Source organism: Hyperoodon ampullatus (assembly GCF_949752795.1).
Source record: "Hyperoodon ampullatus genome assembly, chromosome: 2".
In the NCBI taxonomy this organism is placed as follows: domain Eukaryota; kingdom Metazoa; phylum Chordata; class Mammalia; order Artiodactyla; family Ziphiidae; genus Hyperoodon; species Hyperoodon ampullatus.
The window spans coordinates 11,445,946-11,471,962 of record NC_136915.1 but is presented as its reverse complement, the minus strand read 5'-3'; the positions used below and the strand labels follow the sequence as shown (position 1 = coordinate 11,471,962).

The following is a 26,017-nucleotide window of genomic DNA, read 5'->3' as shown; positions in this document are numbered from 1 at the left end:
GCGGCATGGAGTTCTAGACTTTTCTTTCTGCAACTGCCCTTTACTTACTAGTAAAGTTGGGCAAGTTGGACCACCTTCCAGGGGCCTCAGTTTCCCCACCTGTGAAATGGAGATAAGAATACTTGCTTATCTCCCTATGACTGTCCTGTGAGGAACAAAGGAGACCAGAAGTGCGAAAGCCCACGTAACTGCGGAGGGCCAAACACCCAGGCTGAGGGGCCGGTTAAGGAACCATTTGGTTATTTGCTTGTTCATTTCATGGGGTCTGTCTGCACTCAGCATCTGCCGTGAGTCCACTCCTTCCCTAGATACTGTGGGGAAGGGCGACAGGCCCCCGAGTGTAGAAAGGTCACGGTCCACTTGGACATTCAGATGAGAAAGGAGAACGGCTGGCGGATATGACTTTGATTATGACTCTCTGTGCCATAGAGGCCTTACCACTGGGACAGTGACGAGCCCTTGCCACCTCCCTCCCCAGGGAAACAAAACGAACTCAAAGACCAGGCTAGCAAATGGTTTCAATATTCTTGCAGGCAGGGTGAGCGCTGAGGCCCAGAGATGCTGGCCTGGCCTGTCCCTTTAAGGCTTAAGGTGCCAATCTCTCCTAAAGCAACAGCTCTCACAGTGGTCAGAAGCAAGTTGGAACCATGGAGTAAGAACCTTGTGCAAAGGCCTGGGCCTTTCATGTGAAGGTCTCTGAGCTACCTGCAAGTAGTAATTAGGCGTCTCAGCGCCGAGGTGGGGTATATCTGTTCAAAGACAAAGCTGGCTTCTCCTTCTGAGAGAAACAGAAGTCCAGAGAGGCTCAGATACTTGTCCAGAGACACACAGCAAATCAGGGCCCAAGCAGACTGACTTCAGGAAGCCCTAGAGCAGTGGTTCTTGAAGTGTGGCCCCTAGACGAGCTGTATCAGCACCATCCCTGTGCATTTATGAGAAATGCAAATTCTCTGCCCCATCCCTACCTCCTGAATCAGAAACTCCTGGGGTGGGGCCTGACAGTCTGTTTTAACAGCCCTCTCCATGTAACCCTGACGCTGATAAAGGTGAGGGCCACCGCCAATGCCTGGAAGAAGGACTTCTAGGTCTTCATGTCCTTCTGAGTTGTGGGGGAGGAAAGAGGCAGTGGAGCACAGCAAGGTCATTTTGTCAGTGGCTGTGGCCTCACAGCTACATAACCACCCCTCCCCCACCCTGATGGATTTTTGCACCCAGAGTCCAAACCCTAGGGGCCTCCCTTGTCAGGAGGCCACCTGCCTGGGCTCCGGGAGGCCTGTCCACACATGCCCCAGGCCGCTTTCCTGTAATTACAGGCTCTACCTGCTTGTCCGCCCACCAGAACTCAGGCATGTCAGCCAGAGCGACTCTGGCTTCTCCCACCCTGAAGGCAGAGCATGCACGGCCTCCATCAGCACCTCGGGCTCTGTGTCCACAAGGCCTCCAGCAAAGCCAGGAACGGGCCTGACATTTTGCCCCCAGCGGCCTCTGTGTGGGCCAAGCTCAGGAGGAAGAACGTTCTGCACCCTGGACATCAGGAAGTAACCTTAGGCCCTGGTCTCCGGGTTCTCTGGGCAGAAATCTGCAATGGCCCCTAGTCCCACAGGGACTAATTAGAATTTGTTCTAAATTCTTCTTTCCCCAGAATTGTCCTTTAAATATCTTTGGAACTGGTTTCAGGAGGCAGATGTATCGAACAGCTACGTGGAAGGACTGTCATCTTCCCCCTGAAGTTTCTCATTAAAACAAACAAGCAGAAATGTGTTGTCTAATGTGAAAGGAGCTGCATTCTTTTTGCTTCTAAAGATCTGACCTTTGAAAGTAGGATGTTTCTCCCAGATTAGGGGCCTAGTGGAGGGATGCTCCTGGATTCCTGGAGTGAAGGACAACCCCACGAGCTGCTGGGTGAGCCCAGTCCCACCTCCCTTGTAAATTCAAGGCGGGGACGGGGTTTTAAATTGATACATGCCCATGGCACCAGGCACACAGCAAGCACACACTCGGATTTGTGGATTGTTGGAAAGATCCTGAGTCCTGGCTCAGGGCCTCCCAGTTGGCTTGTGCTAAGCTTAACAAGTCCCTTCCCATTTCTTCTAAGAAAAGGATCCCATGTCTTAATAAATAACAACAGCTACCTTTCACTGTGGGCCCAGTGGTATGATAGGCCCTCTAGTGGTTTTATCTCATTTAATCCCTCAACTGCCCTATGAGAGGGGGTACTGTTGTGATACCCACTTTATTTATTTATTTAAAAAAAAATTTTTTTTTTAGGCTGCGCCGTGAGGCATATGGTATCTTAGTTCCCCGACCAGGGGTTGAACCCGTGCCCCCATGCATTGCGAGCTTGGAGTCTTTTTTTTTTTTTTTTTTTTTTTTTGCGGTACGCGGGCCTCTCACTGTTGTGGCCTCTCCCGTTGCGGAGCACAGGCTCCGGACGCGCAGGCTCAGTGGCCATGGCTCACGGGCCTAGCTGCTATGCGGCACGTGGGATCCTCCCAGACCGGGGCACGAACCCGTGTCCCCTGCATCGGCAGGCAGACTCTCAACCACCGCGCCACCAGGGAAGCCCATGAGCTTGGAGTCTTAAACCACTGGACCGCCCGGGAAGTCCCATGATACCCACTTTAAAGCAGGGTAAACTGAGGGTCAGAGAAGGGAGCAGAGGTTGCAAACTGGTGGCCCTAGAGCCAGTTACGGCCTGTGAACGTGTTTTCTTTTCCTAGTATTCTACTAAAAGGCATTTTAAACATTAGTTGCCAACATTTAAAAATTTGGATAAATTACACCAAAAAATTCAGATATTTAGCTTTATTTTGAAACCATCAGGAGGTCTGGTGCTAGAACCCCCATTCCATCCCCCAGGGTAACAGTGCATCCTCCATTCCTCAACCCCCGCTCCCTCGTTCCTGTAAGTCACCACGTGGGTGCTCCAGGCACGGAGTCCACAACTGCTGGTCTTAGGCCACAGGTAGTGATGGGTAAAGTCAGTGCTTGTCTGGGTCTGTCTGTCTGTCTATCTGTCACTCTTTGTGTATCTCACCAGTGCCCACTTCCAGGAGAACCCGATGTTAGATGAGAAGGAGCACTGGACCAGGGAGTCAGGAGATGTGGGTGTTCGTTCTGTTGACTGGGTGACCTTGGGCCAACTTTTTCCCTCCCCAGGCCTCAGTTTTCCCATCTATACAATTCGGAGGTTGGACAAAAAGATCTCCCAGAGCCCTTCTGCTCCTATCAGTCTAAGGAAGGCTCCTCTCAGACGCGGAGCCCGTTGGGAAACTGTCCTGAGGGCTTGCAGTCAGGCCAGGTGCGGGCTTGCCCACCTGAGCCGTCCTGTGGCCATGAGCACCTCTGGGCAGGGAGACGGTCTCACAAACCCAGAGCTCTGCCATCAGCACCAGCAGGGGCCAACGGTCTGACTCTTCCCAGTGATGGAAAGGCGGGTTCCACCCGTGGAGCAGCCTCCAGCATTGCTAACCTAATTGCACAGAGAAAAGAGTCCATCAGGATGACCCAGACTCCCTGCTCTGAAATGCAGGATTCCTGGGCTGGGAGGTGGAACCAGCTTGTCCCTGCCCAGGTCAGTCTGAGGACAAGAATGCCTGCTGGGCATTGGGTAAGCCAGGTGGGGTTCTGTGCTGCCAAGAGGAAATACTCGTTCGAGTCCCAGGAACAGAAAGCATGCATTCTTCCGCCCTTCTCCTTCTTCATCCTACAAACACGTGACAGAGGTGGAAACTGAAGCCCAGAGAAGGGGAGTGATTGCCCAAGGTCACACAGCAAATCAGTGCCAGAGTCAGATGAGAGCTCAGGCTTCTTGACCCCGTTCCTGGGGTACTTTCCATATTCTCTATTGCTTAGGAGTTTAGAGCCCTCCACCTCTTTGGAACTGGGCTTCAGAAGGGGGTTGGAGTGGCCTGTGTGGGCAGAGACTGTCTGTGTGGTCCAGAGTCCTAACATGGGGCTTGTGCACGGTGCCTAAGACACAAACCACTGCTGAGAGAATGGGGACCCGTGGGCCCAGCGGGTGTGAGCTGCCCAAAGCTTCTAGGTTGGAAGCTTGGTCTGTAGGAAAGGTTGCAAAGCCCACATTTGCCTCACAGAGATATTCTGGTCTTCCCACAATGTTTAAAACAAATTCATGTTAGTTGCCAACACGTAAGAATCAGGGAATTTTTCTTCTTCTTCTTTTTTTGTTGGTTATCTATATAGTAGTATGTACAAGTCAATTCCAAACTCCCAGTCTATCCTCCGCCCGCCCTTCCCCCCTGGTAACCATAAGTTCATTCTCTAAGTCTGTGAGTCTGTTTCTGTTTTGTAAATAAGAATCAGGGAATTTCACATAAAAGACAGGATTTCTGGCTTCTTTTGAAGAGTCTCAAAATCTGGCAAAAGCTGGATCACATTTCCACCTGGCCGTGGCTGGCAGGAGGTGGGTGCGCTCCCTCTCGTTCACCATCTCTGCCATCCTTCCCGGTCTTTGTGACCTCCCTGCATGTACGTTTGGGGATTTCAACCGCCCCCGCCACCGCAGCCTCCCATGCTAAAGTCACCCCCTCTCTCATCCTGGTCACCCCAGGGGAAATTCTGGTTCTTACTGGTTCTCATTGGAGGGCAGCTTTGCCCCACAGGGGACATTGGGCCATGTCTGGAGACATTTTGGGTTATCACAATCAGGGAGGGGACTTACTACTGGCATCTAAACGGTAGAGGCCAGGGATGCTGCTAAACATCCTACAATGCACAGGACAGAACCCCAAACAAGGAATTATCTGGCCCCAAACATCGGTAGTGCTGAGGTTGAGAAACTCTGAGCTGAATTAAAAGAGCCCTGGGCCAGGAACAGGATCTGGAGAGGGAGGGTCACCCATGCTGGGGACTGACTGCATACTGAGCCTCATGTTAGGCAAGGGGGGAGAAAGCCAGGATGCGTATAATGTGGCCCCGGCTCTCTGCGTGCACGGGGGGTGGAGGTGGCCAGCTGAGGAGGGGGCACCCGGAAATGTAGAGGAGGGGGCTCCCTCCACCAGGTACATCAGCAGGGTCTCAAGGGCAGAGGTGCAGTCAGGGTGGGCAGAGATGGGGAGGTGAGCATTCTGGGCAGAGGAAACAGCCTAAGCAAAGGTGTGGTGGCAGTAGCAGACGCAGAGGCACACATCTGAGATGAGATGTCTTCTGTTAGGCGGGAGGGACGCTGGGTGGGAAGCAAGGGCATGATGTTGGAGGAGGAGATTGTGGGCAGGATGTAAGGGGTCTCCAAGTCAAGCTAAGTGGGAGAGAGAGGGCAGCCCATGGGGAATCCTTGCAAAGGTAGTGGAGTATTAACTTTGTGACCTTGGAGAAATCACTTTAATTCTCAGAGCCTCAGTTTCCTCATCTGTTCAATGGGATAATAAGAGTGATTAAAAACTATCACATGTAGAACTCACCATTTGCCAAGGCACTGAACTATATCTGATGTATTTAATCCTCAGAAAAGCCCTACAAAGTATATAGCGCTCTTATTTCCAATTGTATAGCAGAGGAAACTTCAAGATATGGATGGGTAAACCAACTTTAACTTTCCCAAGGATACTACTAGTAAGGAACAAAGGTGAGATGTGAACGTAGGCAGTCTGGCTCCAGCACATGCTCTTAGTTGTTCTGCTATTCTGTCTCTCTAGAACCTTCTAGGTGAGTCGTGCTTAAGAATAAATGAAATGCTCCTCTTTTCTCTTGTCCGCCATCCTATGTGCGGTTGAATTTGCTGCTTGCCGTGTCTTCTCACAAGACTTTCAGGATCAAGCGATTCCTGGCCAAAAAACAAAAGCAGGATCGTCCCATTCCCCAATGGATTCCGATGAAAACTGGTAATAAAATCAGGTACGACTCCAAGAGAAGACACTGGAGAAGAACCAAGCTGTGTCTAGAAGGAAGCTCACATATGAAGTGGCACACATTTATGCTGTGTCAAGGTCAACTGCGTCTTACCATATCAGAACATCACTACTGTCTGAACAGCTGCCTGTGGGATGGGAGAAATGGAAGGGCTCGCTCCTCTTGATCTTTCCTCACCACTGCTCACTGTCTAGCTCAGTAATAAATATGTGAAACCTTTAAAAAAAATAAATGAAATAAAGCAGGTAAGATGCCCAGCACAATCCTGGCACGGAGTTAGTGCAGAAGCAAGTGACACATTGCATAGAGTCCCGGCCCAGGTTGATGGAGCAAAGCCCAGTTCACAGCATCAATAAAAAAAGATGCCAGAGACGTTCTGTCGTGGGCACATCTGCTCTGTGGAGAGATGGGGGTAGAGAAAGGGTGCCCCTCCGCTCAGGTGAGAAACGGCTAAGCCAGGTTTCTGGAAATGCAGCTCCATTTGCAGTGCCCCCCCACCGACCCCCCACCTCGCTGGCTCTTTAACGCCTCCAGGACTTTGCTCACTCCATGCTCCCTGCCTGGAACGTTCTCCTTTCCCCCTCCACTAACCCCCTTCCGTCTGGTCTATCCCTTCCAACAGAGCTCAGAGGATACTTCTTTCTGGAAGCAGTTCAGGACATGCCCAGGCAGAGCAATCATGCCTTGTCTTTGTACCCAGAGCATTTTTTCAAGCTCACTTTGCCTCCTGGGGCATCCTCTCAGAGCGGCTCAGCCTTCACCAGCATGTCTGTCTCCTGGGGATCGTGTTAAAATGAAGATACAGGAGTGGGGTCTGAGGTTCTGCTTTGCTAACAACCAGCTCCCAGGAGATGCTTATGCTGTTGGTCCAGGGAACACACTCATGAGTCCCAAAGCCTCAGGGCACCTCCTGGGAGTCATTCGTCCTCCCTGGACAGGCTACTCCTCTGGGGCAGGGGCTTCATTTTATTTTATTTTATTTATTTATTTTAAAGAAGATGTTGGGGGTAGGAGTTTATTAATTAATTAATTTATTTTGGCTGTGTTGGGTCTTCGTTTCTGTGCGAGGGCTTTCTCTAGTTGTGGCAAGCGGGGGTCACTCTTCATCGCGGTGCGTGGGCCTCTCACTATCGCGGCCTCTCTTGCTGCGGAGCACAGGCTCCAGACGCGCAGGCTCAGTAGTTGTGGCTCATGGGCCTAGTTGCTCCGCGGCATGTGGGATCCTCCCAGACCAGGGCTCGAACCCATGTCCCCTGCATTAGCAGGCAGATTCTCAACCACTGCGCCACCAGGGAAGCCCCTTCATTTTATTTTTTATTGTTTGAATTTTATTTATTTTTTATACAGCAGGTTCTTATTAGTTATCCACTTTATACATATTAGTGTATACATGTCAATCCCAATCTCCCAGTTCATCCCACCACCATCGTCACCACCACTTTCCCCCCTTGGTGTCCATACGTTTGTTCTCTACATATGTGTCTCTATTTCTGCAGGGGCTTCATTTTAAAGGCTAGCACGGGGGGTGGGGGCAGGAACGGAGGGAGAGTGTTGACCCATCCGTGGAGAGATGGCCAGATTGAATACTTCAATTTGACTCACAGCTTCTCTGTTTCAGTGACACCCTCCCTCCAGATCTTCAGAAAAAGGAGGCATATCAAGTGCTCCATGACCGAGGATAGCCTGGGATTAGTTCACTGCCACCTACCCTCAGGGATGAGCACCTAGGGTCGCTAGCTTGTCCCCTAGAAAAGGATGAGATCACTAGTGAGACAGTGAACACGATGATTTTTAATTTTAAAGATTTCTTGCATGCTTCAACTAATCATCTGTGCTCTCAATTCTTACATTTTGTTTTACATTCTGTGATGCTGAAAAGATATAAACATGCCCTTTTTAACATTTTTATTTTATGGGGCAGAAAGCAAAATGGCTGAACTATACCATGAACTCTGGACTCCTGTTCAGCATTGGGCTACGTCCCCCAGGTCACCGGCCATGCGACAGCTTGCTGCTTTCTTTCTTATCTGCCCCCCACCCTCCGTTTCATTGAGACATAATTGACACATAGCACTGTGTAAGTTTAAGGTGTACAATGTGATGACTGGATATATGTATATATTGCAAAATGTTTACCATAACAAGGTTAGTTAACACAGCCTTCACCTCACACAAATACCCTTTTGTTGTTGTTGCTGTTACGGGTGAGAACATTTAAGATCTACTCTTAGCAACTTTCAAGTATATAATATAATACTGCTAACTATAGTCACCACGCTGTGCATTAGATCCCCAGAACTTATTCCTCTGATAACTGGAAGTTTGTCTCCTTTGACCAAAATCTCCTCATTCTCTCTGCCCTCCCCACCTCACCACCCACCAGCCCCTGGTAACCACCATTCTCTTTGTTATTGTGAGTTGGACTTATGTTCTTAGATTCCATATGTGAGACCATATGGTATTTGTCTTCGTTTGTCTGGCTTATTTTACTTAGCATACGTCCTCCAGGTTCATCTGTGTTGTTGCAAATGGTAGGATTTCCTTCTTTTTTTTTTTTTTTGCAGTACGCGGGCCTCTCACTGTTGTGGCCTCTCCCGTTGCGGAGCACAGGCTCCGGACGCGCAGGCTCAGCGGCCATGGCTCACGGGCCCTGCCGCTCCGCGGCATGTGGGATCCTCCCAGACCGGGGCAGGAACCCGCGTCCCCTGTATCGGCAGGCGGACTCTCAACCACTGCGCCACCAGGGAAGCCCTTTCCTTCTTTTTTTAATGGCTGAATAGAATTCATATATATACACATACACACACATATATACACATACACACATGTGTATGTATACACATATGTGTGTACACACACATATACATATACATATGTGTGTATGTATACACACACGTATACATGCATACACACATATGTGTGTATGTATACACACATATACATATATATATCACAACTTTTTTTTTTTTTTTGGCCACACTGCTTGGCTTGCGGGATCTTAGTTTCCTGACCAGGGATTGAACCCGGGCCCTCGGCAGTGAAAGCGTGGAGTCCTAACCACTGGACTGCCAGGGAATTCCCCACAACTTCTTTATTCATCCGTTGATGGACATTTAGGTTGTTTCCATGTCTTGATTATTGCAAATAATGCTGCAATGAACATGAGGGTGCGTATATTTTTTCGAGTTACTGTTTTTTATCTCCTTTGGATAAATACCCAACAGTGGAATTGCTGGATCATATGGTAGCTCTATTTTTAATTTTTGAGGAACCTCCATACTGTTTTCCATAGTAGCTCTACCTATTTACACTCCCACAGTGCATAAGAGTTCCCTTTTCTGCACATCCTTGCCAACATTTGTTATTTCTTGTATTTTTGAAAATAGCAGAATATCCTGACAGGTGTGAGGTGATATCTCATTGGGGTTTTGATTTGCATTTCTCTGAGGATTAGTGATGTTGAGCACCTCTTCATATAACTATTGGCCATCTGAATGTCTTCTTTGGAAAAATGTCTACTCAGGTCCTTTGCCCATTTTAATATTGGATTTTTTTTTTTTTGCTATTGATTGAGTTGTGTGAGCTCCTTATAAATTTTGGATATTAACCCCTTATCAGATATGTGGTTCACAAATATTTTCTCCCATTCTGTAGGTTGGTTGCCTTTTCCTTTTGTTCATTGTTTCCTTTGCTGTACAGAAGCTTTTTATTTTTTTATTATTATTATCTTTTTTTTTTTTGCAGTACGCGGGCCTCTCACTGTTGTGGCCTCTCCCGTTGCGGAGCACAGGCTCCGGACGCGCAGTCTCAGCGGCCATGGCTCACAGGCCCAGCCGCTCCGCGGCATGTGGGATCTTCCCGGACCAGGACACGAACCCGTGTCCCCTGCATCGGCAGGTGGACTCTCAACCAATGCACCACCAGGGAAGCCCTACAGAAGCTTTTTAGTTTGATGTAGTCCCACTTGTTGATTTCTGCTTCTGTTGCTTGTGTTTTGGTGTCATATCCATAAAAAACATTGCCAAGACCAATGTCAAGAAGCTTTTTCCCTATGCTTTCTTCTAGGAGTTTTATGGTTTTATGTTTACATCCTTAATCCATTTTGAGTTAACTTTTGTGAGTGGTGTAAGAGAGGGTTCCACTTCCATTCCTTTGCATGTGAATATCCAGTTTTCCCAACACCATTTATTGAAGAGACTGTCCTTTCCCTATTGAATATTCTTGGCTCCCTTGTGAAATGTTAGTTGACCGGATATGCATGGATTTATTTCTGAGCTCTCACTTCTGTTCCATTGGTCTATGTAGCTGTGTTTCTGCATGGCTCACTTCTGAGCCTTGCTACCAGGCATGTTCCTGGTGACCTGCTCCAGTCCCAACTCTGTCAACCATGTCAAGGAATGAAAACAAGTTTTAACATCCACTTAAGCTAAAAGCGATTAGGAAGGTCACCCTGCTTGGGGAAGAGAGAGTGAGAAAGAGAGAGAGAAAAAAACAGTATACTTTGAAGGCAGTCACATCAACTGTTAAATTGTCCACTGTTCACATCCAAGTTCCACTGGGCAGTTAATGGTAAGCCGAATTCCTGTGGTGTGTTATTTTCTTATTAAACATTTGCATGAGGTATTTGCTTCATCCTTATCATTAATATTTGGTTAGCAGACCCTTGGAGGATGTTCTGGATGTGGGCCTGGGGACCTTTCTTTCTCCAATGCAGGCCCTTGGGACTGGGTTCTGTTTTGCAGGTGGCAGCAAGACAAGCCAGCAGGAGTGTTCCTACTCAAAGTGCAGTTCTTGCCCCCCCCAGGGAACAGCTGGCTTTGGGGCTAGTGGCACCTGCAGAAGATGCACTAATCTGGGATGGATGGAAAACAACTCCACTTGCACATGGAGAGACCTGAGCAGTGGCTTCTCCAGCAGGGAATCCGACATGCAGCACACAGGCCTTTGCTGTGACCTGAAGTGTGTGCAGACAGGTCAAATCCTGCAAGCTGATGTGCAGGTGTCACAAAGCTGCACTGGCAGCAGGAATGCAGCATCGCAGTGCCCTTTATAGAGCAGCTGCCATGCAGCAGGTTTTTATATGCATTTCTCTCCTCTAGTCCACAACCCAAAGTAGGGCAATTCCTGTGCCCATTTTATGAATGAGGAAAATTGAGGCACATGGGGGAAGTAACTCCCACAAGGCCACACAGCTAGGAAGCGGCTGCACTGAGATTGGAATCTGGGTCTGCCGACTCAAGACCGGGCCCCTATCAATTTTGCAGCCTAAGCAGTCCAGGTAGCTTATCACCCAGCTAACCAATCAATCAACCAGCCAACTTCCTCCTAGCATAATGAGTCACTGGGTGACTACAGGGTGCCACGCACTGGAGACAGGGGGAGCTTGAGATGGAATCCTGCCCCAGCTGTATGACATTAAGCAGATTGCTTAACCTCCCAGGGCTTTAGTTTCCTCATCGTAAAAAGGAGCAATAACGCTGCCTCCCTCATTGGGTTAAGTGCCTTAAGTATATGCAGAGTACTCAGAACAGCATCTGCCACAGAGGAAGCACTCAATAAATGTTACCTATTCATGTGAGATTAATAGGATTGTGATTTTGTAAGTTACATTTTGTTTCTGGTACGATGTTTTAAAATTGGTTTTCAAACAAAGCAACTTTTTACAAAGCCTGTACCCAGGGGTAGTGGAGGGCACGTGCACCTGTCTTTCACAGGCCAGCAAGTAGATTCACACGTCACCCTCTAGCAGCCCTATCTTTAGTCACCAAGAGACAGCCAAGCAGGTCTCAGCCTCCCGTTTTCATCCTCTCCCTGCGCATCTGGCAAACGCACTGGGGAAGAGGAGTCCTGACCTCTAGTCCCCCGAGTGCCCACGGCAAAGCCTGCCTGTCCCTGCAGCCAAAGCAGGAGCACCCCCGGGCAGGGAGAAGGGGTGCCCGCCCAGCTGCCAAGGCCCAAGGGTGCGTATCTGCAGGGCTGGGGCAAAAGGGAAATCTGTACTGGTAGCTGGTGCTCAATGGGCTGCAGGGCCACTGAACAAAACCTGCCACTTCACAGCCTCCTTCCTGGAAAAGTATAGCTTGGATCCTGTGTTTGAGTTAACAAGGGTACAGATGCTGTCAGCAGTTGTTCGTGGTTTCTTCTTTTTTTCTTTTTCTTGCATCTCCTAAGCCTGGCATCCTAAGGGTTATTTATAATTTATGCATCTACAAGGACAACTGCCTCAATGCTCTAAAGCCAAAATGACGACAACAATAACAAAACCAGGACTTTCTGCTCCAAGGGGGTCTACCTGTCCATACCTTTCATTCCCCGTGGGTGGGCCTCCCCCTCCTCTCACAGAGTTTCGACAAGGACTTTTGCTGCATTCACCTGGGCTTGATGATGCCATTTTGCCAAATGGCTGTAAAGCTGGTAAAAGGACCTGTATTTTTCTAACTCCAGCTGCATATTAGGCTTCCTTTGGAAATAACATGGAAGATTAAAAAAAATCGCAGTTCTCAGAACTTGATATTCTCTAGCCTATAAAGACTGTGTCCATCAAAGCATGTCCTTGGTGCCTGTTTGCCCCCAGCATCCTTGGATAGGCAATGAGTCTAAGTGCACACACGTGACTGTTAGCACAAGCTTTCCAGGTGCTGTGAGCTTGGCTGGTCCCTGTGTCCCTATCGGGCCCAGAGAATCGGTCGCTTCTGCACGTGCATATTATACGCAACTGAGTAAATAGCCTTTATCAGTTTTATTAGCGGAAAGTGCCTGCTACCACTGGAGACCCTCACCGTACTCTGAAGAAAGGGGATCCAAGGGTTGCCATCCCCGTAACTCCCTGGGTCACTCTCCTCTCCTCAAATATGCTGGCCCTGTCTGTTGGGAGACAGACAGGCTGAACCCGTGCCACCCTAAAGAGAGGCAGCTACGGGAACACAGATTTAATAGTTCTTTGAACCTTGACCTTGGACTCTGGGCTGTGAGGGAGCTTCTCCCACTGTGGCTGTTCTCGGGGTGTGACTTGGATGGACCCACCCACTAGCGGGCCCTGTCGGCTTCCTCTCCAAATGTATCTTGAATCCAGTGGCTTCCACCCCAACCTCTGCCGCCCTGGGCTGAGCTGCTGTCATCTCTCTCCGGGGACATTGCAGTAGCTTCCTAGTGGCCCCCCTGCCTCCATCTTACTCCCAGTCTATCTGGTCTCCACCCAGAAGCCGGACTTATAACCAGTCAGACCTTGTGACCCGCCCCCCACCCCCCCACCCCCCGCCTAGAACTTTCTGCTGTCTTCTCCTTGTTCTTTGGATAAACTCTGAAGGCCCACCAATGGCATGGAGGGCATGCTCTAACCCTGCCCCCTACCTCCACCCTCAGCTCCATCCTTTCCCACTCTGGACTTCAGTCACTGATCTCCGCTGGCCTTGCCTTGTGACTAAGCCAAGCTGCTTCCTACCTCCGGGCCTTGACACGTGTTGCACCTTCTGCCTGACTGCTCCGTCCCTGTCCTTGCCGTGCCCACGTTCCTCTCTCCGTCCAGGTCTCAGTGAGATGTCAGCCCTGCCCCCCACCACCTTACCTGGAGCAGCCCCTCCCCCCAGTCATCACCAACTGATTTCTGTGTTTTCTTTTTGTCATAGCACTTTTCCATCTCTGAGATCATTTGCTAATGATTGTCATTTGCCCATTGGTTGTCTTTCTCCACCAGACAGTGAGCAACTTGAGGACAGGGGCCATCTTTGTCTTGTCGTGACAGTGACCGGTATGGAGTTGATGCTCAATTATTTGTTGAATGAACACATTTATGGACAGTTTGTGCAACATACCCAAGTGGACACCATATCCAACCTTGGAATCACGGCGGTCTGGGTAGGAGGACTTTCTTCTCTGAACCAACCATGCCAGCATCCCCCCCTTCTGGTGCCTTCCCATTTCCGGAAAACAGAAGAAGCCAGATAGACTTCAGTGGGTAGTAGCTGCACCCACTTGCTAGGGCCTTCCTGTGAACCAGACCCTGTGCCTAAGCTCTTTACAGGCATGCAGACCTCCTGATGACCCTATTGAGTAGTAACTACTGTTGTGCCCATTTTGCAGATGGTGACATGGAGTCCCTGATTGGCCTCAACTCATGCAAAGTGGCAGGACTGACTGCAGGGCCAGAGCTCTTAGCCCCTCCCCAAACGCATCTGAAAAGATATCTCGCAGGGGAGCTCGAAGCCGGCCATGGGGCAGGAGTGACGATGGCTCCCTAAGAAGCAGCTCTGATTTGGAGAAGGAACACTGTCTCTGGAGTCTCTGAGGTTGGCCCCTCTTCTTGGCAGCCCCCACAGCACCACAAAACTCGAAGGGGCAGCCACCGGGGTGAGCAAACCAGAGTAAGCCCCAGGGGCACACAGGTCACCAGCCTCTGCCTCGCTGACCATCTCGGGCCTTCCTGATGAACTTGGCCTAAGTCCCACTGGCCTGATCTGAAAGCAGCCACAGGGCTGGAGCAGGGGAGGAAGAATGCGGGAAGAAAGACATTATTTTGGAGGATGGAGCGGGCGGGCAGGAAAGCAGGATCACCGGCTGGCTTTTGTTGGCAGAGGGGAGAGGGCGGTCAGAACCCGCCACTCTGAATGCCCAGGGCGGAAATCCAGGGTCACAAAGGGAGAGTGAAATGAGGACAGTGCTTCTTAAGGGGCTGCTCTCATCCCCTGAGGGAGCAGCAGGGGCTGTGGTGTCTTGGGGGCATTACAGGGGCCCGGGGGAGAGACGGAGAGGGGAAGGGAGGGGAGTGGGAAGGAGAATGAAGAAGAGGAGGTGGACGAAGGCAGAGGAGTGGGGGGGAATGCGTAGGAGAAAGGAGGTTCAAATCCTGGTTTCATGATCTTGGCTAAAAAACTTCATTTCTCTCTCAGTTTTCTTGGGACGCTGATACCTACCACGTGGACAGGAAGTCACATATGTAGTTAAAGCACCTGACCGTGGCTTGGCATATCACAGGTGTTCGGTGATCATTCGGTCCCTTCCTATTTGCCTCCCAATCCCACATTTGGAAAAAGGAGATGGAGCCTGGGACCGAAAATGACTTCTTTCTTTTAAATCATTCCTCATAGCCCAGATTCAAGTTCACAGGCCTCAGCTACCTTAATACCCAGGCAGAAGGCCTTGATCTTTATCAGGTCAGAGGCTGGCAATGCCTGTAGGCTCACCAGGGTAAAGGGGCTCTATAAAAGCGTCACTAGGGCTGAGAGGGGACACATCGCCAGATGTGGCCACAGCCCAAAGGTCCCAGGTGCCTTGACCCTTGGCTGGCAACTTGCCTTCCTGATCCCACCTGGGAACCTGACCTAGTGGAACATTCTGTGTTCCTTGTTGCTGGGTCCCCAAGCCCCTCATTCAGCACACACTCTTAGATGCCCCCTCTGATGATTTTAGCCACCCACAGATGGGAGACCTGAGTCACCAAGAGGGAAGGTGACACGCCCTAAATGACACAGTGACCTAGTATAGAGCTAGGGCTGGAACCAGTGTCTCCTGATCTCCAGAGCAGAGTTCCTTCCACTGTCTGTGGGGGAGCAGGTTCTGAGCCCCACATCCAAATGCATTGTCAGCTACAAGCTTTGATGCCACTCTTGGGAGCAAAGGGCAGTCTGGGAGATGCAATCAGATGCTGAAGCTTTGGAAATTCTGGGACATGTTGGTTTTTAGGGCCAAGGATACAGGGTCTTCCATCCAACCAATAGTTATGGAGTAGCCACTATGTGCCATGTACTAGATGCTGGGGATACAAGTTCCTACCCTCTTGGTGTCTTTTTTTTTTTTTTTTTTTTTTTTTTTTGCGGTACGCGGGCCTCTCACTGCTGTGGCCTCTCCCGTTGCGGAGCACAGGCTCCGGACGCGCAGGCTCAGCGGCCATGGCTCACGGGCCCAGCCGCTCCACGGCATGTGGGATCTTCCCGGACCGGGGCACGAACCCATGTCCCCTGCATCGGCAGGCGGACTCTCAACCACTGCACCACCAGGGAAGCCCCCTCTTGGTGTCTTTTGAAATTGGGATCGTTCTGAAAGCTGTGCCATGTGGCCAGCCTATCACACCATTGCTGTCTCCTCTGAAAAGGACATTAAATCGGTACAGGCTTTCTGCCCAGCCCCGCACCCGTGTGTGTGTGTGTGTGTGTGTGTGTGTGTGTGTTCGTGCACACCCGTGGGCCGCAGCTGTCCCCTGCAAGCCAGAGGTTCTGACTTTGGCCTGAAATCTCTTGCTCCGCCTCCCAAGTCACCAAGGCCCCCTCTGCTCTCTCTTGGCCTGCTTTGACTTCCTGATGCCGTCCGTTTCTCAGCTTCCGACCCCAACCTGCTGACCGGGTGCTGACCTCGGTTGCTTTGCTTTTGGCCTCTGGACCCTGGACCGTATCTTGCTCTAACCGCACAGCCACTCCTGAGAAAGGGCCCCCATTCTGCCTTTGTGAGGGGCCATCAGCAAATCTGAGGCTCACCCTGATCCCCAGTTAGTGTCAACTCTGGCTTCTGCCTCTCATTCTGATCAGGGAAACTCAGGTGCTTGATTGGACAGCTTGGTTTGATCTTCCCCTCTGTTGAGCAACGTCGCGATTTTCCTTTCCGTGGCGATTACTGTGGTATGTCTGCTTACAGAGATGTAGCAAGACTGGTATAATGGGATGTGTGTGGGCGGAGGGACCCTGGGGAAAGGAAGCGAGAAGTCAGTTCATCTGGGTAATGGATTATCGCTTTTACCTGTGTTCACCTGAGGTCTTTCCTCTCTCCCAGACACCATTTATTGAACCCTGTGTTAAGCGATTTACATACATAATCTCCCTTAGTTCTCTCTCAGCAACCCTATGAAATAAGGGCGATTATTATCTCCGTGAATCTTGCTTAGCTTAAGCAAGCGGTTGTCAAGGCGGGTTCTGCAGAGGACAGCTGGGTTTCCTGAGACCCATCTAGGAGGTCTGTGAGGACCTCCCCTTCCCAAGCACATGTCTGCATGAGGTTGAATTTTCTTCATAAAGTACAACCAAAATAACATATTGCAACAGCCTGAGTGCAGAAACAGGTTTGAGAATCCTACTGTCTTCTGTGGAGCCAGAATTTTTTTTTTTTTTTGTGGTACGCGGGCCTCTCACTGCTGTGGCCTCTCCCGTTGCGGAGCACAGGCTCCGGACACGCAGGCTCAGTGGCCATGGCTCACGGGCCCAGCCGCTCCGCGGCACGTGGGATCCTCCCGGACCAGGGCACGAACCCGCGTCCCCCGCATCGGCAGGCGGACTCTCAACCACTGCGCCACCAGGGAAGCCCTGGAGTCAGATTTTAAAGAGATTTGCAGAAGTAGAAAATAATGCTGCTCTTTTCACTAACTTTTTTTGGCTTTGGAAAGTATAGTTCTTATTCATAAAATATGTTATTTATATTAACATGTATAATAGGTTTATTATTTTAAAAACAAATAAATGTTTAATCTTTTTCAGTTTTAATTTCTAAAATGGTAAACATCAGTAAATATAATCCACACGAACAAAAGCTTGTTGGAGTCCTCTCTGATTTTTGAAAATGTAACCACCAAGGTTCTGGACAAAAGTCTGAGAACTGATGTTTTAAGCCAATGGTAATCATCTCATATCACTTGCCAGTGATTGGTTCAGGTGTTCAGGCCTAAGCCTATCAGCATGTGGCATTCTCTTGGTGACAGCTATTGGTTGGAGAATGGGCATGTGACCTACTTTGGACCAATGAGATGGGTGGAATGTTTGCTATAAACTGCTGGGCAAGCTCTTCTTGACTGTCTGGCTTACAGGAACACCTTTCCTTCTCTGATGTTATCGTGACCAGATGTGATGTCAGAACTTCAGCAGCTGTCTCACCTCCAGCCTGAGGAGGGAGCTGATGCCCAGAGGAGGGCAGGGCTGAGAGGATCACCAGGAAAGGAGACAGAGCCACAGATCAAGTCAGACTACATCTTCAAGTGCCCTGTCAATGACGCTAATGAACATCTTTATTTTTTATACCAGCTGGAGTTGGGTGTTCAGTAGTCATAGGTGACAGCACTTCAACTGCTATACCTTGTTCCACATATGAAGAAATGGAGGCTCAGGAGGTTAAGTGAGTGCTAGTGGATGGCAAAGCTGGAATCCAAAGCCAGGTCTCTTTGTATCCCAAGCCTCTCTTTTTCCCCTACGTGATGTAGCTTTCAAGAAAGTTAGGTTCTGGGCTTCCCTGGTGGCACAGTGGTTGAGAGTCCGCCTGCCAGTGCAGGGGACACGGGTTCGTGCCCCGGTCCGGGAAGATCCCACATGCCGTGGAGCAGCTGGGCCCGTGAGCCATGGCCGCTGAGCCTGCGCGTCCGGAGCCTGTGCTCCGCAACGGGAGAGGCCGCAACAGTGAGAGGCCCGTGTACCAGAAAAAAAAAAAAAAAAGAAAAAGAAAGAAAGGTTCTTGCCTTTCTCTGCCTAGAATCCAGATCACGAGGAAATGCCATCGAGTGGGGCTGCAGGTAGCTGGGCAGAGTCTCAGATACTCAGGAGTGTTTGCCCAAGTCCCTCTCTTAGCCCCAGACATGACAGGTCCCTGTCCCTCCTCTGGGAGTTTTCAGGCCGTGCCTGGCTCTGCTTGGTACAGCCCAAGTTCCCCCCCCGCCCCCACCAGAGTTCCCTTCTCTAATGACCTGATGAGGCCTAATGACAGTGTGCTAATTAGAGTCGTTGGTTGCAAGCAACAGAAACCAATTCTAGGTAATTTAAGTAGAAAAGGCATGTCTGTCTGGCCAGGTCGCACATCTCCTGGAGGATGGGAGAGTCCAGCTTGGAGGGTTGAAACCAAAATTAATGCCCCACATCAAACCACTGAACTAGTCTTATGACCAGTCCACACTGTTGGGCACAGAAACTCTATCTTGCCTGCTGCCACCACTGACGATGGGTCGACAGGTGCTACCACCACCATCTCTGGAAACTGAATCCGAATTTGCACGACTTGCCTCTTCTTTGGGTCATTGACTTCCAGTTTTAGGGTGAGATGTTTGCATCTAATTGGAAACTGGGTCACGTATCCATTCCTTAGCTGCAAGAGATGCTGGGAAAACAAGTAGCTGGCATTTTCAACTTGATTGAGGGAAGTGGGCTCTGCCTTAAAGCAATCGGAGCTTCTCCAAGCATAGGAAGGAGGTCTGCATGCTGTGTGGCCCAAAGGAGTGACAGATGTTTACTGTAGAGAGATTCTCAGCAATCTGGAGACCTACTCAGAGGCTCCCAACCAGTGGGTCCTGAGGATCAAATCTCCTCAGTGCCCAGAAACAAGTTTTGCCCAGGGACAAATACACGGCTTTTGGCAGGGACTTGGACTGTCAGTCATGTAGCACAGCAGGTCCCTGGGCTCCCTAACCAAGTGCAAAGGCACACTCTCACTCAGGAATAATTAGGAGCATGTATGGGCCCAATGCCTGGCTCCATCATTTACAAGGAGTGTGCCTCAGTTAACCGATGGACCCTCTCTGTGCCTCAGTCTGCTGACTGTACAATGGGTATAACTACCGTACCTCACTGCAGGGTTGTTGTGACCGTCAGAAGTTCAGGTATTATTTGGCGCCTGGCTCCCTCACGGGGACTTGTCATAAAACAGCTGGGAGTTCCATCATGCACGAGCACTGCTGCACCTGTCTGAATCTCACCTGCCACCCTCCATGGTCTCCCTCTTCTCTCTCACTGCACAAAATCTGTTCTATGACAGGGGAGCAGAAGGAAGCCTCGTGTCTTCCAGAAAGCTTCTTTGACTACCCTGGCTCCCAGTGGTCTCTCAGTGCTTTCAATTCTGACAGCGTTCACTCATTCGTTCGTCCACCCGACTAGTCCTTCCTTCTTTTCTTATCACCCAGCCCTCCTCACCCCCCTCCTCAGCTCCTTGCACACTGGCCTCCCTCCTCTTCTTTAAAGAAGCCACCTTCTTTCTCGTTTGCACTCACTGTCCCTTGTCCCAGAACTCCTCTCCTCCTGATAGTTGCCTGGCCAACTTCTTCTTGTCATTCAAGTCTCAGCTAAAATGTCACCTCCTCCCAGAAGCCCTCCTGATTACCTAAACCAAAGCAGCTGCCCCTTACTTCCCCCTTCACTGGCTCTTATTCTGTGGCTTCAGGTGCTCTCAGCTGACCTAACTACACTCCCAGGGCTGACCAGTGAGGGGGGCTGTGGCAGTGGTCCAGACCATGGAGCAGGGTGGCTTGGAGAAAGGGATGGAGCTTTCTAATACTGATCGTCATGGCCTGCATCAGCATCTTTGGCAGCACTTCAGCACAGGGTCACTGCATGATGGAAGGGCGGAAAAGACTTGGGACCCGAGGCCTGCATTGAACTTTCAGAGCCCACCGCCCATAACCCCTGCCCAGCCCCAGCCCTGCCCTCCAGGAAGATGAGCCCCCGGCTAGGTTATACATCAGCAGACGACAGGGCATGGCATGGCCCTTCTTGGCTGTCACTCCCTCCACGACCCACTGAGCCCCAGCGGTCCTGGGGGAACGTTGCTGAGGGATGGACTGTGAGGGCTTCAGCAGCTGAGACACAGATCGGATCGGTGTTAATGAGAGGCCCTGCTGATCTGGCGGCTTTGCTAATTAGGCTGCAGCAGCTCTAGACCCAGCCAAGGAAAGCACGTTGCTTATACTAATCTAGGGTGGTCTGCACTTCCTGTCTGGCAGAGTTGCCAGAGCCTGGAGCATGTGCCCCGCGTGTAAGGCATGGCGGCGGAACGTCGGGGAAGGTGGGGGAGACCGATGCTGGAAAAATCCAAAGACAGCCCTGTGGCTGCATCCTTGTATAGGGAGCGAGAGGCATGGAGGGTGGGGGAGAGGCCACCAGGGGGGTAGGGTGAGCAAGAAGGAAAAATGGCAAATGCCAGGAGGGCCCAGTTACAGACACCCTACCCTGGAAGGTGGGGAGCTGCAGCGTGAGACTCACTTTCCAAAACTCGGCCTCGAGTGATGGTGGGCAGGCTGCGTCACGGCCATTCGTGGGGCCTAGACTCCGCCTACTGTTCCTAACGGATAGAGCACCCTGGGGCAGAGGGCAGCCTCTGGGGCAGTTGAGTTGGAAGCCAGCCAGATAAACCTGCTTCGCCCCCAGCAGGGCCAGAGGGCTGCATTCTTCAGCCCAAGTGAAAGATGTGGAATATTCTGAGTTGATTTCCCCATCATCAATGTGTCACCAAAGGATCTCAAAACCTAGAGAAACGCATGTGGAGATTCACTCACTCAACTATTCATTCATTCATTCAGCACCTACTGTGTACCCAATTCCAGCCACGGGGAAAACAGAGATGGATGATGCCATCCCAGTCTTCAAGAAGCTTAATCTACCAAGGACCACACACCAGCAGCTGAGTGACAGTGCAATCACGTAAGCACAGGCTGCAGTGGGACACCAACCTCAGACTGGGCGGACGAGAAGGCTCCAGGAGGAGATGATGCTTGAGGTGAATTAGGAAGAAGGATGCATAAATTCAATGGCTAACGTCTACAGAGCAAGATGAAGGTGCCATGCAAAGGTCTACGCCCTTGACATCACTAACATGTCGTCTTCTCAGTGACCCTACACAGAGGCGACTATTACAACGTCCCCATTTTCCAGATGAGCAAACTGAGGCACAAAGAGATCAAGAAGCTATCCTGAAGTTGCACAGTTGGCAAGAGGCAAGTCAGGGAGCAGGAGTGGGCCAGGTGCTCAAGGAGAAAGGATTCCTAAGAAGAGGGACCAGCGGCAAAAGCAACGGAGGGATGATGCAGCGGAGAGAGGGGGTGACGAGAGGCAGTGAGTTTACAGTTGGATTCATGCCCTGCTGATGCTTTGCGTGGCAGCACCCTGGGCTCTGGTGGGTCAGAGACGTGTACGTGCAGAAGAGTTAGCTTGAAACCTGCAGCGAGAGGGCCCTAATACCTGATTACTTATATTCTTCATCAACTATTTAGCACCTCCCTTTGTAGCTGGGTCTTGAGCTGGGCTCTGGCTGCCCCACCAATATTTCAGCTGTGCCTTCTTTTCAGCTAAAACTGAGCTTGTCATTGGCACAACTTTTGAGACACCTCAGTAAGCAAGGCTGTCTGTTCCTAAGCTGGGGTGAGGCTTTTACAATTCAGAGGAGGCCTCTCTTGTGAGAGGGACTTTGCAAACAACTCTTGTAACTTCCACACAGACTTAAACAGGACAGATCAATCCTGCCCCCTTTGAGCTCTTACCCTCTCTGGCTTCCAGGTACTGGGGTCTTAGGCCGAGCGTCATAAAAAGCTCCAGACACAATACAGCCAGAAAGAGTTTTTCGATTCTGTGCTTTCCCAGCCACTGCTGTCTCTGCGGGGAAAGAGGAGGTGGGTGGCTCTGACCACCGGAGGGGAAGGAGCGGGACAACCAGTGAAAGTTAGGGTTAAAGTGGGGGGAAGGGCGGGCGAGGGTCTTGCTCGGTGCTTTTCCCCTTCCATCCTTCAGCGCTCAGTGAGGGCTTTGTTCCCAAAGGGAAGCCCCCAATATATCCCTCTACCAGCTCCAAGGGCCTCTACTTCTCCTGTGTAGCTCTTGTCAGGAGGGCCATTTTTCTCTACATTTTAAATGATGATTTGCTTATTGTGGCGTCTTCCTGTAGACTGCCAGCCTTAGGAGGTAGGGTGCGGGTCTAATTTTGTTCATCATTATATCCTAGCATCTAGAATTGTGTCTGGCACATAGTACATGCTCGTACATATTTGTGGAAAGGATGCACAATCCTTGCTTCCTTCTATCTCCCTCCCTCCCTCCCTTTCTTCCTTCCAGAAACGTTCTGTTTGGGTGCTGGGGATACAAGAGGAGTCAAATGATTTGGCCAGCCGCATAGCACAGGGAGATCAGCTCAGTGCTTTGTGACCACCTAGAGGGGTGGGATAGGGAGGGTGGGAGGGAGGGAGACGCAAGAGGGAGGAGATATGGGGATATATGTATACGTATAACTGATTCACTTTGTTATAAAGCGGAAACTAACACACCATTGTAAAGCAAGTATACTTCAATAAAGATGTAAAAAAAAAAAAAAAGATTTGGCCTGGGCCTGGCCATCAGATGGCTGGGCCTGCAGGAGGCCCTCACTGCCCAACGGCAGGAGCTTCCTGGGCTTATCTGCCCACATCTGAGGACGATGAACAAGTCTAACCCTCAGCGTGGACAAGGATGGTGGGCGCTGATGCAGAGACAGAAGGTAATTCCAAAGCCTCCTTTGGAGACACAATCTGGGGTTTCCCTGCAACCTTCCAGTGCCTTCCCTTTCACTCTGTCTCTTGCAGCCCCTGTAGGGAATGTCTGCAGGGTAGGCTCCTGTGGGCTGTCAGGGGAGGGTAGGATGCTGAGGATGTCTTGGGGAAACTAGGCTTCAAACAATCCAGGGATTGTAGGATACAAAGAGCGAAAGAGAGAGAGGCAGCTGCCTGTAAAAGACAGATGCCCCCCTTCCCATAATGAGGGTGAAGAGAGGGCATCCGGATACCGAGGCATCAGAGATGGCCCAGAGGCAAGCTGCGGGCAACTGAACTCTATTTGCCAGGAGTGTTTTCTCCCTGGAGCTCTGGGAGCACTTAGTGCTTGTGGCAGGTGCTGGGCTGGGCTTCCTGGAGACCTTGAGACTCCATTTAGGCTGGAATGAGAGCATAAATGACAGCAGGGCCACCACCCTCCGGCTGGGCTCTGCTTGCTGCCTTGAGAGGGCATTTACTGCTGGATGTCTGCACGGCTCACAGACCCTTTAGAAGGAAGCCAGAGGCCAAAGGCAGGAGGTGGGGAAGGACTAGGAAGCAGATCCGTGGATCTGCTGTGGGATCTGGAAGTCTATCTACTGGAAAAGCCCCCAAGATAAGTCTGATTCACAGAATCCTGACCTCCAGAATGCCTTTAAAAATACCCTTCCCTGTATCTTTAGAAGGCAGACACAGTGAAAACAAAATTTCAATTTGATAACAGGAATTTAAAACATTTCAGCTTTTAGAGTTACTGAGGATTTAGGTGTTTGGCTGCAACTTGTGCTTTACTTTGTGTCTTTATATGTTTACCTGATACTTAATGAAGTCTAACTCTTTTTAATTTTTTGATGTTGTTTATTTATGCCTTCTCTCTCTTTTTTGGCCGTGCCGTGTGGCATGCGGGATCTTTGTTCCCCGACCAGGGATCGAACCTGTGCCCCCTGCAATGGAAGTGCAAATTCTTAACCACTGGACCACCAGGGAAGTCAGAAGCTAGCCAGATAAACCTACTTCACCGCCAGCAGGGCCAGAGGGCTGCATTCTTCAGCCCAAGTAAAAGATATGGAATATTCGAGTTGATTTCCCCATCATCAATGTGTCATCAAAGGATCTCAGAACCTGAAGAAATGCATGTGGAGATTCACTCACTCAACTATTCATTCATTCATTCAGCACCTACTGTGTACCCAATTCCAGCCATGGGGAATACAGAGATGGATGATGCCATCCCAGTCTTCAAGAAGCTTAATCTACCAAGGACCACATTTTGGATCATTGATGGTGTGGGATCTGGGTTATAGCCAAGGGGGTAACTCAGGGCAAGTGAGGAAGAGAGGATGTTTTCCATGGAAGGGATCATGTTTGGATCATGAATGGAGAAAAAAAAAAAAAAGGAAAAAAATTTTCACCTTTTAGACGTCATGGGTTTGGCAGATTCAGTTTCATTATCTTCACTTTCCGTGGCACAATGTCCCATCAGTGGGGAAGTGCCATCCTTGGGCAACGGAGAGCTTCAACATTTGGAAGACAGACTTCTCCATCAGGAAAATGGGCTTTGCACACAACTGAAAGATCTTTTCCTTGGGGGTGATGCAGAAAGGACTTTTTGCTCAATCTTCCATTAAAGAGAAATTTCAGTTGCCCAGATCAGCCTGTTTCCACAGCGGAGCATTCCAGCTGACCAAGCTTGGCCCAAACCCAAACTTGCCGAATTGGAAAAGGAAAGGTGATTGGCAGGTTCTGAGAAGCCCCTGAGTGGTTCTCATGGCAAGATTCCTGAGCCTTTTCACACTGGATTCTGCCTCTAGGGTTTGGTTTTCATTGGTAGGTACTTTTTCACTGATGTTACTACCGGTTGTAGTCTGATAGTCGCTGCATTTTGTCATGTTAAGACAGAGATTGACAAACTCTTTAATAAAGGACCAGATAGTAAATATTTGGGGCTTTGCAGGTCATACAGTCTATGTCCCAACCAGAGATGGGTAATCTCTGCCACTGCAGGGCCAAAGCAGGCTTAGACAGTACATAAATGAATGGGTGTGGTTATGTCCCAATAAACTTTATTTATGGACACTGAAGTTTGAATTCCATATCAATTTCGCTTATGGAATATTATCCTCCTTTTGATTTTTTTCCTCAACTGTTTAAAAATCTAAAAACCATTCTTGGTTGGGGGGCTGAACATTCAGGAGAGAAGGGGTTGGATTTGGCCCATGGGCTGGAGCGGTGGGGGGCGGTGAGTGTGCAGACTCTTCCAGAATTAGAGCTACACGCCCCACCCTTCCTGGGAATTCTGTCCTGGGGGACAGTGAGTGTTAAGTCACTCTGGACCGGCACCAGGCCCAGAAGCCTTCTCAGCTTGGGTTCCCCCCACTAAGCAGACCCGGAGACAAGGACATGGGTGCAGAGAGTTTGTTAGGGATTTGGTCCCGGGAAGCAAGTGAAGGAGCGGGAAGGGAGACAGGCAGGGCAGGCTGATGGTTGGGTTAGTGCAGTGACAGCGGGGGTCAGTCCTCTGTGAGCCTCTGAGAGACTGTGTAGAACACACCCAGGACTGTCTCCATGGACGGGTGAAGAAGCTGGGGTCTTTATTCTCCAGCTCCTGGAACCCATGGCCTGACGTGGCTCCTGTGGCTTTAACTCCCTGGAACTTCTGGGCCTGCTGCAGGTGAATGTCCGGTCCTGTTCCAGGTGCGTTTCCTGTCTGTTCCTGCTGCACTGCCAGGCCTGCTCCTGGTGGACAGGTCAAGCATGCTCTGGGGCCATAGGATGTGCTCAGGCAGAGAGACCCAGGAAGCCACCGCGTGGGTGGGAACTATCTGCATGTGACCTCTGGGGAGGGCGGTGATGATAGGGCAGGCCAGGGACACAATTTACTCTCTGGGGATTCTCCTGCCAGAGGGTGGTTCACTAAAAGATCTG

General features: G+C 50.3%; 2 protein-coding genes across 2 annotated transcripts in view; one reads left to right on the top strand and one right to left on the bottom strand.

Annotated features, from left to right (window-relative positions):
• The window catches only part of KAZN (kazrin, periplakin interacting protein), a gene marked incomplete at its 3' end in the record, with an annotated part of 473,602 nt that overhangs the window by 168,715 nt on the left and 278,870 nt on the right, over positions 1-26,017 (bottom strand). The gene's annotated exons all lie outside the window — the stretch shown is intronic.
• On the top strand, positions 5,211-7,553 carry LOC307069963 (large ribosomal subunit protein eL39-like; the record flags this gene model as incomplete). Its single annotated transcript, XM_079728319.1, has 3 exons — positions 5,211-5,239; positions 5,758-5,897; positions 7,507-7,553. 3 exons carry the CDS (start codon positions 5,211-5,213, stop codon positions 7,551-7,553), a joined length of 216 nt encoding a protein of 71 aa, XP_079584445.1.